At 40.0% G+C, this 15,704-nt stretch overlaps 1 protein-coding gene across 1 annotated transcript in view; it reads right to left on the reverse strand.

Moving 5' to 3' along the window:
* The window catches only part of LOC128096036 (cytochrome P450 7B1), a 183,768-nt gene that overhangs the window by 7,471 nt on the left and 160,593 nt on the right, over positions 1–15,704 (reverse strand). Inside the window, 1 exon segment of the mRNA XM_052715113.1 lies at positions 8,305–8,480. Coding sequence (XP_052571073.1) covers positions 8,305–8,480 — 176 coding nt within the window.

A 15,704-nucleotide genomic window follows, 5' to 3' on the forward strand; every position in this document is an offset into this window, starting at 1 on the left:
GTTGTGCAAGGCTGATTTTTGTCTGAAAGCATACAGGAGGAAGTAAAACTCGAATACATGAAAGCCATGTTCAAACCTTCAAAAAATTAAAATGTTACAGGGAACACCTATATTCAAATACCTAAACCACTTTTCTTCTCTGTTCACATTTGTCTTGTCTTTTCTTCCTTAGTCTTCTGTACTGTCACTAACTACTGGAGGCCGGATAATTGATAAAAAAAAAAAAAAAAAAAACACACACACACATTGATTTCAGCTCATGATTCTAGAGTCCAAAAAGTTTAAGAGCCTGGTGTTAATGGGGCCTTGATCCGTTCCTCACAATAGAAAACCACAGAACAAGCTGGTGCATTTAGAAGAGTGAAAATAAGAGAGGCAGTCTATTGTTACAATAACCCACTTTTCTGGTAGCCAAGATGGTGTCAAGAAAGTGATAACTAACATGAAAAGGGCCTTAACCCTAACAACCTAACCACCAAAATGGCATTCAGATTTCAGGCTGAGTTTTGGAGGGAACACTCAGTACTCAAATCACTGTGATTACAGTGAGTTTTTTAAGCACAAAGGCTACATCTATCTCCATTTCTGTCCTCTATGATGAATCTTGACACATAGACTATTGATATACCAATTATGGGTAGAAGGGGTCTCCTATACTGCTGCCATTGTAACTATGAAGTAGTACATCTCAGCAGCCAGTTTGCTATTCATTTATCCCCCCATCTATCTATTGATGAATGAGTATCATGAATTTAGTTCATTGCTTGGATTAAAGAGACAGAAAATAAAATTCAAACAAAGCCCCAGAGAGAACATAAGCTGAAAAACATATTTGGTTTTTTTCTATGTTAATGTGAATTTCCCCTATGACATTTTCTATTAGAGTGCACTCTGCTTGGATTAATTTTAGGTAACAGGCATTTCTGACATATTTTCATAAATAAGTTATAATACTTGCTACAGAAAGTTAGAGAGCTGGTTTATTTAGGATAGTTTACCAGCAGCCTTAATTTTGCCAGTCTGCTAAAATGTCCTGGCTCAACTCTCCCCTGAGTTTGTTAAAAGGTACTGAGTGACCTTATTTTAGTTCAACATGAATTAAACCATCAATTAAATTAATGTTCATGGTTTGAATTAAGACAACCAATTATTTCCAATAGATGGAGCTCATTAGATCTGCTCAACCACAACTTTGATGTAAACTACATGATGTCAAACTTATAGAGGTAGGTCAGATCCAACATGTTTCAGGTTATGGTGAAACTCTATAATGTGACTAAATTATGAATGCATCACAAATGCTCAAACTATTTTAATGGCAAGTTTAGTAATGCCAAGCCAATAATTTCCTTTATCAGTATTGGGTTTACCTTAGTTTAATCCAGAATACTAAACTTCTTAAGTATTTGAATTTTGAAAAACTTTGCACAGTTCCTACTCTCTCCCAACATGCAAGTCAGTGCAACGGTATTCTCTGTGAGCATACAGCCACAGAGCAAGCGAGACCCAGGACAGGCACCAAAACTACACAGAGAAACCCTGTCTCAAAACACCCAAAAAAATTATTTTCAAATTTTATTCAAATTTATATATTTATGCTCTCATCATGACAGCCACAGAGTAAATGCTACTGATAGTTTCCCTCTGAGCTTTACTAAATAAACAATAAAATGGAAATTTCTGAGATTTTAATTCTGAGGAGACTGAAAAAAGATGACAGAAAGCTAGAAGAGTAACATAGTGATCAGTGAGAAGTTTGAGGAAGCTTCCCTAGCTTCTCACAGGGCAGCCATTGAGGTCACTGAGAAGAGCCTGGGCATCCTTGGTATCATGGGGCTTATTTTATTTACACTAGCTGGATACTATGAATTCACAACTTATGTTGTTTTCTTTTTTGCCTTTTCTGGCACAAATGCCAGAACTACAGTGAATTTTTTTCCCAGGGATTGTTTTTCATGTCAAAATTTTCTTAAACTATTTGGCCTTAGCAGGAAGCTGTAGGAAAGAGTGCTAATCTCCTTAAATTGGTCAACAGGAAGAAGAATGCATCAGTGGTGAGTTAAGAAAGGCAGGTGTGAGCCCCAGAAATGGAAGAAGTTCACCAGAAGAGGGTTTCATGTAATACCTCTCCTTCTCTAGAAACACTATGACCAGGCTGGTCTCGAACTCATAGAGATCCGCCTGGCTCTGCCTCCCTAGTACTGGGATTAAAGGCGTGTGCCACCCCCGCCCGATGAAAATAAATTTTAGTAATGATTCATTTTGTTTGTTCCACTGCCTATGCATGGAGAACCTGGATAGGTCCATGTTGGGGAGGCTTATGATCTCCATTAGGGAGTTATGTTTAGTTTTAGCTCCTAAAAGGAAGCATAATTTAATCTCACCTGAGCTATTTGGGATAATAGTAATGTAAAGCAAAGGCCAGCAAGCTCCACTCAAACTCAGTATTGACACAATCATTTAAAGCCTCCAAGTGACCCTACGGTGTTGGAAACAGGAGTGGATATGAAAGCCACCACACCTGCCTGGTGCCCACTAGGTGTTCTACTGGTATGTCCTGGAGGTGGTCACGCTCAATGAATTGCATAACAACCTCTAACTGACTTGGGGTCTAGGAATTTGAAGCAATCTGGCCAATGGCACAGAGGAAAAGAAAAGTCTGTGGGGACCTCCAGAAGTCCTTTGCTTAGAAAGAAAGCAGCCCAGAAACCAAGGGCTTGTGATCAGCCTTTCTCTGGACCTCGTCATACACAGGTGACAAGACAAACTGCAGTTAGCACCAGCTCACAGAAAATGGCAGAGTGAGGGAACCCCAGTGTCGTCTTAGTCTGCCTCTGCATTTTCACAGCCTCTAGTACAGTGACACTCCCATGGCAGGATTCCACATATGCTTCTTGGACTAATGAACAAAGGATGGTCATGCCTACTGTTAAAGCCACATTCATGTTCTTGAAGAAAAGATAAGATGACTGAATGTGGGCGTGAGCATACAGAGAATGGGAAGTGGGTGCATATTCAGAGTATACAAAGAGCAGAAAATGTGCAACACCGAAGCATTTGAAGTCCAGTTTGGATAGGAGATGCACTTTTTGGGATCCAGAGGAGAGGAACTTTTCATATACACGACATAGGAGAATCGCATAACCACCTCATTTGTGCTTTCTGAATACTATGTTTAGTTCAGTTCAACAGAGTTTTTAAAACGTATTTCCTGTATAAGAAACATTGCTAATACAAAGGCATAAAGTACAGTCCTGCTGAGGTGGCACACTTGATATGTTCATATCTTTAGTTCACTCAGTTCATGACTTGACTATAGAAATCTAAATTAGACAAAAGATACAACCTTCTAGTAATGAAAACAACAACAACAAAAAACTTTCAGTTTTTGGAAAAGCTAAGGGGACTCCAGTGATGGCCCTGGATTCCAGTCTTCCTGGAGACAGGACAATATGGCAGAGAAGTCTTTTTTGTACCTCCATGATCTGGATTCAAATCAACTAGGAGTTGTTGCCAGCTAGTGTTAGCTTCTGAGAGGGTGTGCACAAATCTCCCAGGTTCTATATCAGAGTCTTCATGATAGTAACATGTTACCTCCCCAGTACAGTAGTGTTTGCACCAGAAACCGTTAATCAATATTACAGATTAGATCTTTCAAAACTGTTTCACCAGGACACCAAGGGTTTCAACATGGTAGGTGTGAAATGTCAGTTTGCTGGCATGGCAGAAACTCCCTTAATATAAAGCACCTGGCTATGGGGGAAAGCCATGTGATAAGATCTGTATGGTAAACAATAAAGGACAAGGGGAACTTTTATTTCTCTGTCACCTGATGTTATCACAGGGCTGCTGGGAAAAGAGCAGCTCATTAAGTGTTTGGTTCTTTGAGCTCTACTGAGTGCACAATCTCTATTCTTGATGGAGACAGAGAATCATTTGTTTACCTTACTTACTCACCTGTGATAACTGGTCTATTCTAAGAACAGTGAGGATAATTAAAATAATCCTGACATTGAGGTTCCCATAGTGATTGGCAACTTTCAAATTGATTTAGCATTTTATTACACCCACAGCCTTCTGAAGATGGGGACACACTGCATGAGGTTAAACAAGACCTTGTAATAGCAGAGCTTTTATAGAATATTCTGAAGGTTCTGTGCTTTTCTGTCTTTACCTCGGGAGCTGCATGGTGATTGTGACATCTTAAATGGTGCTGTGTGTTCCCTATATCCTAACACTGTCAACAGGCTTCTCTATTCTTGACCATATTTGGACCTAGGAAAATGGACCTATGGCATTAATTCATGCCATAGCTCCAGTTCTGGGCTTCCTGGTAGAAGAGAAACCACCACTATTTCCTTCCCATTACTTGATGGCCAGTTGTATGATTTCTGGCCTATAACAGTGGTGAATTTAGGGAAGATCTTAGAAAAACTTTAATAAGCAGCTCACTGCTAGGCAAGTAACAGATTACCCAGACTTTGCTGGGTAGTGTGTCTACCTCTAAAGCAGGAGAGAGCCAAGGAGGGCTGTTCCCTTTGGTTCACTCTCATTGTGCATGTTTCATTTGCCTGTATGTTTTCATACACTGACAGGAGCCATCCAAATGTGAGATGTCACAAGATAAGGAGCCCATATTGAGAAAAAGAATAATCCTTAATATACTAGTTACATGTTGGTAGTTTATAGGCCAGATTAGGATTTCAGAACACATTTTGTTTATCCCATGTTGCTTGAAATTTTAGTTTTCTGGATATTTAAAAATTCAGTTTCATCTCAAAGTCAATTTTTTCAGGTTCTTTAAAATCCATTTAAATAAAATCTTTAAAAACTATTCTTAATGTTTGCAATGGCTGAAGGTCAAGGATTGCCCAGTTGTGGCATTTTGATGCCTTCTAGGGGTCTCTCTCTGTCTCTCTGTCTCTCTGTCTCTCTGTCTCTCTCTCTCTCTCTCTGTCTCTGTCTCTCTCTCTCTCTTTCTCTCTCTCTCTCTCTCTCTGTGTGTGTGTGTGTGTGTGTGTGTGTGTGTGTGTGTGTGTGTGTGTGTGTGTCTTTTTTATTTTATGTATGCCACCTGTGTGTCTGGTATCCGACAAGATCAGAAGAGAGTCACCAGAACTGGAATTACAGATGGTTGGGAGCTTCCATGTAGGTGCTGGGAACTGAACCTGGGTCTTCTGCAAGACCAGCAAGTGTTCTTAAAGACTGAGCCATCTCTCCAGCCACATCAGGTGTCCTTTCACTATTGTTCTTAACATTCTTAGTAGTATGACTATATTTGTGTTCAAGCTACTTATTAATTTACTCTATTTGCATCCAGTACATATTTCAGTGTGTACCTCTTTTTCTTAACTGATACATAGTTTCATTTTCATTGCATTCACTCATCTTTATATCTCCTTAATCACTTTACATGGATAGTATTCTGTTGGCAGGACCACCCTTGAGTAAGTAGCTGCAAAATACTTGACATTTGCAAGGTAGTAATACCCTGTTGGCATGCACTATAGCAAAAGCACATGTAGGCAACAAATGGGCAGTGACACATTCTCACAAATTTGGTGGAAACTGCTTGTTTTCAAAGAGGTGATGATCGTGGAGGAATTTGGAATTTTCTGGGTAGGCAAGTAAGGATGGGGTTTCCCTGAACAGAGAGATAAGTAATGGGGGGCATTTCAGGAGCAGAGCGGTACAGGTACCAAAGTGATGAATGTGTGAAGGAGAAGCATGGCATGCTTTGGGGAGTGATATTCAGATATTCTGAAACCACACTTTATTGTGCTCAGAACCCATGATGGGCTGAGGATCCTGGGGTTTTAGGTTCCTAGAGCTGGGAAACTTGCATTTGGAGCCAGTCAGCCTCAGATTTTTGGCTCAGTTATTGCCTCTCTTCTAGCTGTAATTCCTAGTCTTCCCAATCAAAGTCTGAAGGGTATAAAGTCTATAGTGAGGAGTAGGGGTCTCTTGAGGACTCAGGGGCCGTGACTTCAGTGCCAAATGGCCCAGGATATGATTTTCAGACTTTTCATTACTGCTAGTAGATGGTGGTTTGGCATGGGCATCTGAACCCAAGTTCCTATTATGGGTTCTTGTTGCCATCTTAAGAACCAAAGAAAATGCAGTTATGTATCCCTTGGCAGTGGTATGGGCTTAGAAAATCTTTATAGAATAAATAATAACTGGTAAAATCAGATTAAATAGCTCCAAATCATATTTTTGTTTTTGTACAAAGAATGATCATCATTCCACAACTAATTTCAAGACAATAACACTGTAGCAAAAATTCTCTAATCCTAACACAAGTCAGGTATAACTGAATAATGCTAAAACCTACTAAATAATACTCCATTGAGTCTCGTTAGAGCGATCCTAATGATTTTAAATCACTGTTCACAATAATGAAATTTTATTCTCCCACTGATTTAGTATGAGGTAAACCTTTTGTTTACTGTTAATGTCATTTGTGTAATGTCTGCATTCCACAGAGCGACATATATACAAATTACAGTTCAGTCCCTTTCCTCACTTCTCCTCCTCCATCTCCCTCTTCCTGCCTCCCACCCCCTACCGCCCCCACCCCCCTACCTCTGGTCTTTCTCTCTCAGTTTTGTTATAAGTCAAGCCTGGGGTTGAACTTGCTGATATCCTATACCAACCTCCCAAATGCCAGATTATGGATACACACCACTGCTCCTTAATCAACACTTATAATTTTTTCCTTCGATACACGTGTGTGTGTGTGTGTGTGTGTGTGTGTGTGTGTGTGTGTGTGACAGGGTCTTTCTATGTAGCCATGGATGGTTTGGAATGTGCTGTGTAGTCCAGGTTGGCTTCAAGCATACGGAGATCTGATGGCCTTTCTACTATCATGCCTGACCCTAACTCTCATAATGTATAATTTTGGCTTTCAAATTTTTCAAAGTTATCAATCAGATTTTTCAAAGTTTATCAATCAGATTTTTTTAAAGGGTGTAGAAGAGTGAGAGGTAGAAAAAGCACAAAGAAAGGTACTCATAAAGATGGTAGCAATCTGGTGAACATTTCTTATTTGATGAAAACAATAATTCTGATTTAACTCTCATGACATGAGTAATAAACTCCACTACTAATCAAATAATCACAAAGAAAACATTAAGCAGAAGTGAAAAATTGTAAGAAGTGTTGCTATTTTAACCTTTACAAATATTTTTTCAGATATTAATTTCAGCTGTGTTATTCATTGACTATATACTAGCAACTGGAATGATTCACAAATGCAGAGATGCAGCTTGATCTCTGGAGAACGCTCATTCATTGGCTGAAACTCTACATCCTCTCCGCTGTCATTATCTGCATAATGCCTCGCCTAAGAAACCATGCACACTTGCCCCTGTAATAAGACATTGGCTTTGCTGGTTAAATAAATACAAATCATTTCACTGTTTCTGAGGTTTTATTAATTTCCTAAATTCAATAATATTATACTTCAGGTTGGCTGCAGAACATCTATCTTCGAACCTGTGTTTAAAAGTGGTCCATCTATGAAGTATTTGAAAGAAGGATGAAAGTTTCCTTCTAAAAAGGTGGATGGTAAATGTTACAAGTCAGCACCATCACTTTCTGTCAAGCACAAGCAGACTATAACTGCAGTCAATTTGCATGCAGGGGATGACTCTCTGAAGTGGTATTAAGGGATGAACCAAGGTGGATTAATTTCCAGTCTTTGATATTCATTAACTCTAGCTTCAGAAAAAAAAATACAAGGAGATGACACAATTACCCTCGGAGCTTCACCCGGGAGCAGCGGCTTTACAATTTGAAGTTCATAGTGCCATGCTAATTGATCAAGCAGGGCCACATACCTTTAACTAAAAGGGCTTAACTACTATTTGGTCCTAACTATAGTGATGATGGTATTTGACGTCTGAAGTAGCTTCATTTTAGAAGAGCTTAGAAAACTAGTTATTATTATTTAATTTTTATGCCACATATCAGTAGCTAGCCCTCTTGGATTTCAGTAATTCCTTGTCAAAGAGACTCTAATTCAGTGGCTAAAAGTAATGGTGACTAGGGTAAAATGTCCATTTCACTTGAATTAAGTAGCATTTAGACTTATCTGAATTTTTGTTCACAGACCACACACAACCTGTCAAAGGCAGATTCTTAGGGGGGAAAAAAAACTTCTGTAAAGGCAAAAATTTTCCTATTAGAGGGAAATAGAGAAGCCATCAGCAAGCTGCCTCAAATCTCCAGTGAGAGATTTGCTAAAGGATGCAGGAGTGAGCTTGCTTACCGGCAGCAATAACCGACATGATGCTTATTTACCTCTGGAGCTTCAAAGACTTCTGGGTCAGTGTGTAGGATTGGAGGGAAGATGGCCACAAAGTCTCCCTTCCGCAGACAGTAACTGCTAGTCTCTGAGTTGAAATTCATATCCTCTTGCACTTCACGAAAGATGGTGGAGTAGGAGCATAGCCGCAGGACCTCGAGAATGGTGCTTTCTGAGGAAAACAAACAACAGCTCTTGTAACATGAGTGAGTGCTTTGAGAAGCTGTCTCTGTTGGCTGTTGGAACTCATTAACAACAACCTCGCCTGGTAGGAAAATAATTTCTTCACATTCATTGAGACCTAAGAGAGAGTCAATGACGCTGTGGATGCTGAGAGTAAAGAACCTGGTGGCTTTGCCCCAACATCGTTTGAGGATTTACAGGCAGGAGGTAGCCGTGCTGTCTATGGACAGAGGAAAGAAGGAACGGTCTCCAAGAAAGGACTCATCTGTTAGGAGCACAAACGTAGTAACGTGAAGCTATACCCTTCTCACAGCACACTACTGGAGGGTTACTTCACCAGTCTTTAGAGGAGTGATGCCTTTAAAGCCAGGCTTAGCTACTTAATAGCATTTAGGCAGTTAACAAGAAAGTAATTGTAGTAGGTACATTTGGAGACAGCTTAACACTTAATTTCTCTTATGCTAGCTGTAAATAAAATGAGTCAGCATTTGCTGGAAAATTTTCAAGGAACACATTTTTATAGGATTAGGAAGAAAACCACATTTTTCCTCACTGTCCAGGGAGAATAACATTCACCATCATCATATCCTGGAAGATTCCAGAAGCCGAATGTCCTTGCTATCCCAGTGGCCTTCACCTTTTGCTCCTAGCACGGCAGATTTTATGGCTAATTTCCGGCGATTTATCCTGGCAGTTTGAGGAGGAATTCCTTTGGGAATAATATGCATAATTTGCATAAATCATTCTGATAGCATGCATATCAGTGTGTAGCTCCTGTCTAGGGCTGCATCTCTCCCTTCATAATCAAAACTGACTATGTTTCCACCAGCGTGAATGGATCCTGGAATATAAAGCTTGATTCTTTCTAATCAGCAATGTGAAAGAGCTCCAAATGGAGCTTCCCCCCTTTCACATGATAATAAATGATTGTGTTTATGACTTGCAATTTAGAAACCTCACACACACACACACATACACATGTTCAGAGCCTAGTTTCTTGGTGCCGAGCACAGCCCTGTCAGCCAGTTCCCAGTTATTAGATTACTAAAGGCAGACCCATTATTGGGGGCTTGTATACAGAAAAAAAAACAACAACACAGAAATAAACATTATTTTGGTAAAATGTAAACCTATGAACAGCTTGTACAGGGACATGTAGTAGCTTTGGGTGCCTTCTCCCAGGAGGTTTTTCCTTAAGCATGCGTTTGTCTAAAGAAATGAGGCTGCGGTCAGCTCTGTGTGGGCAGTGTGGTGATTCAATGTGACGTACAGTGAGGCTGTGCATATTCTCTTAGACTGCCTTCGTTATTATAATCAGGCAGAGTCAAATCGGTTTGCTGGTGATGAGGCTAGAAAAGAACTTTGGTTTTGGAACATGGACTCTACTGCAGATAGCCACAAGGCACCTGACATAACAGATTTCAGTTGGCAAGACACCAACAACCAACATTTCTATGGTGAAAATCAAGGATCCACTTTCCATGTCCTGCTGCTGGCCCTGTTGGACCAACAATAGTATGGCATCATTTTAACATGTGGTATGAAATAGTAGCTGGCATATGTAGTAGTTCTGTTCACACAACAAGTCCAGTAGGGTGTGGGAAGAAGAAATACAAAAGCAAAATAATGCTTGGGGTGGCTGCTGTGACAAGGGTAGGCATTTAACAGTCCGAATAACACAGTCATATCCGATTGGCTGGTGTGCTCCTGGGAAGCATGGCAGCTTGTGCCCACTGCAGTATCACAAATGACAATTGGGCAAGCATATCTTATGCAGAAGTTAATCACAATAATGGAGCTGAAAGTGTGGCTCAGCAGTCAGATCGTAAGTGACAAATCTGTTTTACCTTCCAGTACCAGTTATGTGTGCAAGACGAGGTTGGCTCTTGCTCTGAGCGATCATGCCGATAATCATTAGGCGACAAAAGTAATGAGTTGTGTTATTATCGCCAGTGGAGAGGGGAGCTTCTGGGGTCTGCGGCACAGCACCGAGACACAAAAGCCAGCCGCATTTCCACCGGCCCCAGAATGAGCATGGGCAGAACTATAGGTTGAGAAGAATGACAATGGTACCACGAAAACAAAAAAACAAAAAAACCTACAGCTTCTCCTTGTCGCTGTCATAGTTGAGCAGACACCAGCCAGTGCCACTGACAGACCAGCTGGGCCCTGGGAGGACTTCCATGCTACACCAGGAGGTACAGTAAATTATCCGGCACGGTAGAGCAACATCTGTTTCTGCGCTAGTGCCGAACAAACAAGGCAGTTTAAAACATACCAAGGGATAACCAAGCAACAAATGAACATGACCCTCAGTTTTCCCCCTTCTCACGCACGGGGTGCTAAACTTCATTGTGCAAGCATTCTGTGAAAGAGAAGCCAGGTTTTTATTTGATAAGGTGTTGTCAGAGAGATTTTACATATTTCCAAAATGGAAAGAAAAGGCTTATAGTATTTTTATTCTTAGAATTGTCCCCCTTCTATCTTCATTTCTTTTATACTAAAGCTAGCACTTGGTTCTCAATTTGCTCTAGAATTAAAAAAAAAAAAAAACAACCAACTTTCCATACACTTATAAATATTCAGTCTTTAAACCTCATTTGCTATACTTAGTTCACATGCCTTCAAGCATTTGTCTCCCAATTCCCACTGAATAAATGCGTACTAATGAGAACTAGAGCGAGCTGCCGAGGCAAAGCTGGGTGACTGGGGTCTGGCCTGCCACCAGCTTGCGATAGGCGGGCAAATTGAGTTAAAATGAAAAGTCTTGTCAGCTAAAATTCAACATGGTAGCCAAACAGCAAGCTGTCAATCATCCATCCAAAACAAGGGACTATAGGTAATAAAAGGTCACTGTGAATCATTAGTGCACACTTGGCTTACATATGGAAGTTAATTTTAATTAAACATGATCTCTATCTGTAAATGTTTTATAAAACTTACTGTGCATAATGGATTGATAATTTATGCAAACATTTAGCAGGTAATGGGACCCTCTATTAGACTGTATTGTAGAAAAATGACTATCGAGAATGCAAATATTTGGAGGATAAATTTACACCAGGCATTGCAAGGTGCCAACAGTCATAGCTGTGGTTAAGATAAGGCTGCTTGTATAACCGTTAAGAACTGAGTTTTACTGACTACCATTACCATCTACAAGACAACTGGGTCACAAAATTTTGATGATGAACTCACAATTCTGAGTCTGCGCTGCCCTGTTTACCTGGCTAGGAAAAAAAAATGAGTTTCTCTTTTAAGATAGAAAACTAATATGATTAAAAGTCCCTTCTAAGTAAAGAGCTGAGCATGTGTTAAGCTGTGGTGTTTTACAATCCAACTGGAGGGAAAAAGACAAATGAAGGGAATGGCTGGGAGGAAAAGGCACATCCGCTTTGTCTTTGGAATAATTCAGAAATGATTCCCATTTGCAGATTTTAAGTGCCAAAGCATATCATGATAATCAATAAAACTAGCTACAGTGCAAACACAGATAAGCACGTGCAGGTTTCTGCCTCATACTTAGGCCATGTCTGTGTATGTGGAATGAATGTACTGTGACATGGCTGGACTGTTAATTTGGGTCATCTTAATGATTGGTGCAGGCTGGCGTGCCGTCTGATTAGCCATGGTGATCAGTGGATAGCAGCGATGGCAGAAGTGAAATGAGCAGCCAGCCCCACTATGGTCACTGGGGCTGAACACATGGATGGTCTTAAAAAGCAAATGGCTAGGAAAGGGGAAGGGATGGCCATGAAAATGGTGTTCTCTGGAAGATGAGATGAAATGCAGCTCAGCTGAGGGTGCATGTGCACACGCTTGGGTGTCTTTATATAGCTCTTCTAGACAGATGAGAAAGTAAGAAATTGTGATAATTAATATATAATTTGAAGGAAAATCGTAAATTTTTGGATCAACAATGGTGTATTTGAATAAAATTAAAAATAAACCCGAAAGGGTACAAATGCCTATCTTCACACTGCATTGCAGAAAAAGGCTTTGGTTTGTGTTATTTATGGTTTCTGCTGTATATTTATACACATGTAAGTTAAACATACATATGCCCAATACAATTTTGTTAAGGTCTTAACTCTTCTCAAAGCATGGGGACACTGGCTGGAGAAAAGAAATGCAACATGTGGATTTGGCCTATACTCATGCAGCAATCTAGGAATTCAAAATTGAAAAATACACACAAGCAAGAGGCTTCTAAGATGGTACTTCAAAGTGTTTCCTTATTCATTCATTCATTCATTCATTCATTCATTCTCTCTCTCTCTCTCTCTCTCTCTCTCTCTCTCTCTCTCTCTCTCTCTCTCTCTCTCTGTGTGTGTGTGTGTGTGTGTGTGTGTGTGTGTGTGTGGTGCAGAGTTGACCAAATGTGCATGTATGTGAAGGTCCACCTCATGGAACACAGGGTGGAATTCAGGTTGTCAGGGTTGATGGCAGGTGCCTTTATCAGCTGAGCCCATTCATTGGTCCCCAAGCTACTACTTTAGATACTGAATACTTTACTTCTTAAATTGACAAAGACTGTGAACTTCGGCAACATGTAGGCTTTGCAGAACAACTCCATCGGTTTAATCAGCACATGCATTATCTATTAGTCAGTTTAATCAGCACATGCATTATCTATCAGTTAACTGTTACGAAAGTCCTTAACTCTTAGCATCTTGATTTTGCAGTTTTCTTCTCATTGTATTTTTTTTTTTTTTTTGAGATGTAAGGGATGAGACTCAGAGACTTGCACATGCTAAGCAAGTGCTCAGCCCCTGAGTTACATCCATAGTTCAAACAAGTTTTGCATGGATTAATATCAAGTAATTTGTGATATGTGTGGTACTAGGGATTGAGCCCAAGGCCTTGCACATGCTGGGTAACTTCTTTAGCACTTAGCTATAACTTGTCATTTTTATCCTTCCTTCCTTCCTTCCTTCCTTCCTTCCTTCCTTCCTTCCTTCCCTTCCCTTCCCTTCCCTTCCCTTCCCTTCCCTTCCCTTCCCTTCCCTTCCCTTCCCTTCCCTTCCCTTCCCTTCCCTTCCCTTCCCTTCCCTTCCCTTCCCTTCCCTTCCCTTCCCTTCCCTTCCCTTCCCTTCCCTTCCCTTCCCTTCCCTTCCCTTCCCTTCCCTTCCCTTCCCTTCCCTTCCCTTCCCTTATTCCATTTCTTTGACAGGGTCTGTCAAAGCAGGCCTTAACTCATGATCCTCCTGCCTTGCCTCTCCAGCTCTAAGATTACAGCCCATATCACATGCTTGACTGATAGGCACAGTATCTGAGTGTAAAACTCTAATGACAGTTTTCTGAAAGCTATTTTAGAAGAAAGGTATTTTTCACATTGAAATCATGTTTTCTTCCCTTTAATTTCAACCTTTGTAAAACATTCAGGCAGAAAATCTAATCCTTCTTCCAACCTTTAACAACCCCTTAAATACATATACATATTTTATCATTTTCTTGTTGTGTAGGGGTGCTGCTGGGTATCAAATCCAGGCCTTTGTGCACACTAGGCAATCACTCTACCATTGAGCTGTATCCCAGCCTGTAGTAATCATTTTGTACTTTGTGTCAGAGATGATATGACATCAGCCTTTGGAGATGCTTGGTAAATTTGGAGAGTCGATATAATCCTCACAATGTACCAGAAGTACAAGCACTGGCTGAGTTGGGGAAGCAGAGAGGGGCTTTCATTCTCCATGCCCCAGATACCATACTTCTATCAATGTTTCTTTTGCGGAAGCTGATGAGGAGCAGAGATTTGAAATAATTTAACCACTTCCTCCTTTGAAAGCTCTCTGATATCTCAGAGATTACCAGCTTCTCTGGCTGCCTGTTAGACTCACCCAGGATTGGCTAAAAAGATAACATCTCCATCCCAGATCAATGTGATCAGAACCACATTAACTAAAACCTTTAAATGAGGGGTGCTGAACCTTGGCCACACATTAGAACCACCTGGGGAGCTTTTAAAACCAGCAACCCTCACTCCAGAACAATAAAAGCAGACTCTCTGGGGACAGGACCAGGGTTGAGTGTTTTTAAAACTCTCCAGATGATTCCAATGAACAATCAAGTTGAGAGCTGTGGCTTGAAGCTGGGTTTTTCTAAGAAGCCTTATCCCATTCTGTCCTGGTTTACTTTTAACACTCATGTGATGAATTTAATTGGCATTAAAGTTACCCTCCAATCAGCTTGTGTTTCCCTTCCTGAACCTTTTAGCTTTGCATTAAAATGCAAAATTGATAAATGTTGAACTCAGTGTTTTTCATTGATGTTTCCCTAGTATTACACATAAAACTTTACTGTCTACTCTCTGCTTCTGAAGTACTCTTTCTCAGGATTCCCCCTCGGGAGACTAGGGATGTAGTGTAGTCAGAAAGCATTTGCCTAGCATATGCAGAGGCCCTGGGCCCGATCCCCAATATGGTAATAAAGAGAAGAAAAAATTTACTAACTTGAAAGGAAATGCATTCCTTCTCTGTTTCCTCACAAGAATATTTTGGGAAACTTCACAATTCCCCTAATTATCTAAATTTCTATTTTTTTTAACTACACAGATATTTTATAATATTTAATGCTGTATTTATATCTGAGTGGTACATATCAGATAAAAATAGTGGTCTTTTCTCTAATAATTTTGCCTGAGGTGACAGTGGTTAATGACCATCAGGTATTAAAGTCAATAGCCTGGCATCATTTTTTCTTGGTTTACTACTGTTTAGATTCATGGTTTGTATTTGATTCTCTTTCTGGAACCTTTTATCCAGTGATCAAATAAAAATAATAACAAAGTTAAAATAGCACTAACACAATGTCTGGCATTTGTTCAAATAATTGTTAATAATTTTAGGGTAGAAATATAGCTTGGAGGTAGAACACTTGCTTAGCATTGGTTTAATCCCTTGTACCATCATCAACAACTCATTATTATCCTATCATCTTTTCCTGAATTTAAAACCTCTGTCAGTGTCAAGACTTGGCTTCCCTTTCCAAATGTTGTTGACATACATACTGTGGTAGCTAGCTTGGATTAATTTAGATATAAAAAAATTCTCTCCTCTCAGTGGGGACAATGAAAAAGAATCTTAGATTAGAGATATCTTACAAGAAAGATATAGTGATGGTCATAAAATGCAAATGAAAACTCTGTCTCTGTCATTCTGAAAATATTCTCATTTGTAAAGAGAATGAAAAGATGCAACACCAGCCACAGTCC

Source organism: Peromyscus californicus, unplaced genomic scaffold (genome assembly GCF_007827085.1).
Source record: "Peromyscus californicus insignis strain IS unplaced genomic scaffold, ASM782708v3 Scaffold_5__1_contigs__length_169319896, whole genome shotgun sequence".
Lineage (NCBI taxonomy): Eukaryota > Metazoa > Chordata > Mammalia > Rodentia > Cricetidae > Peromyscus > Peromyscus californicus.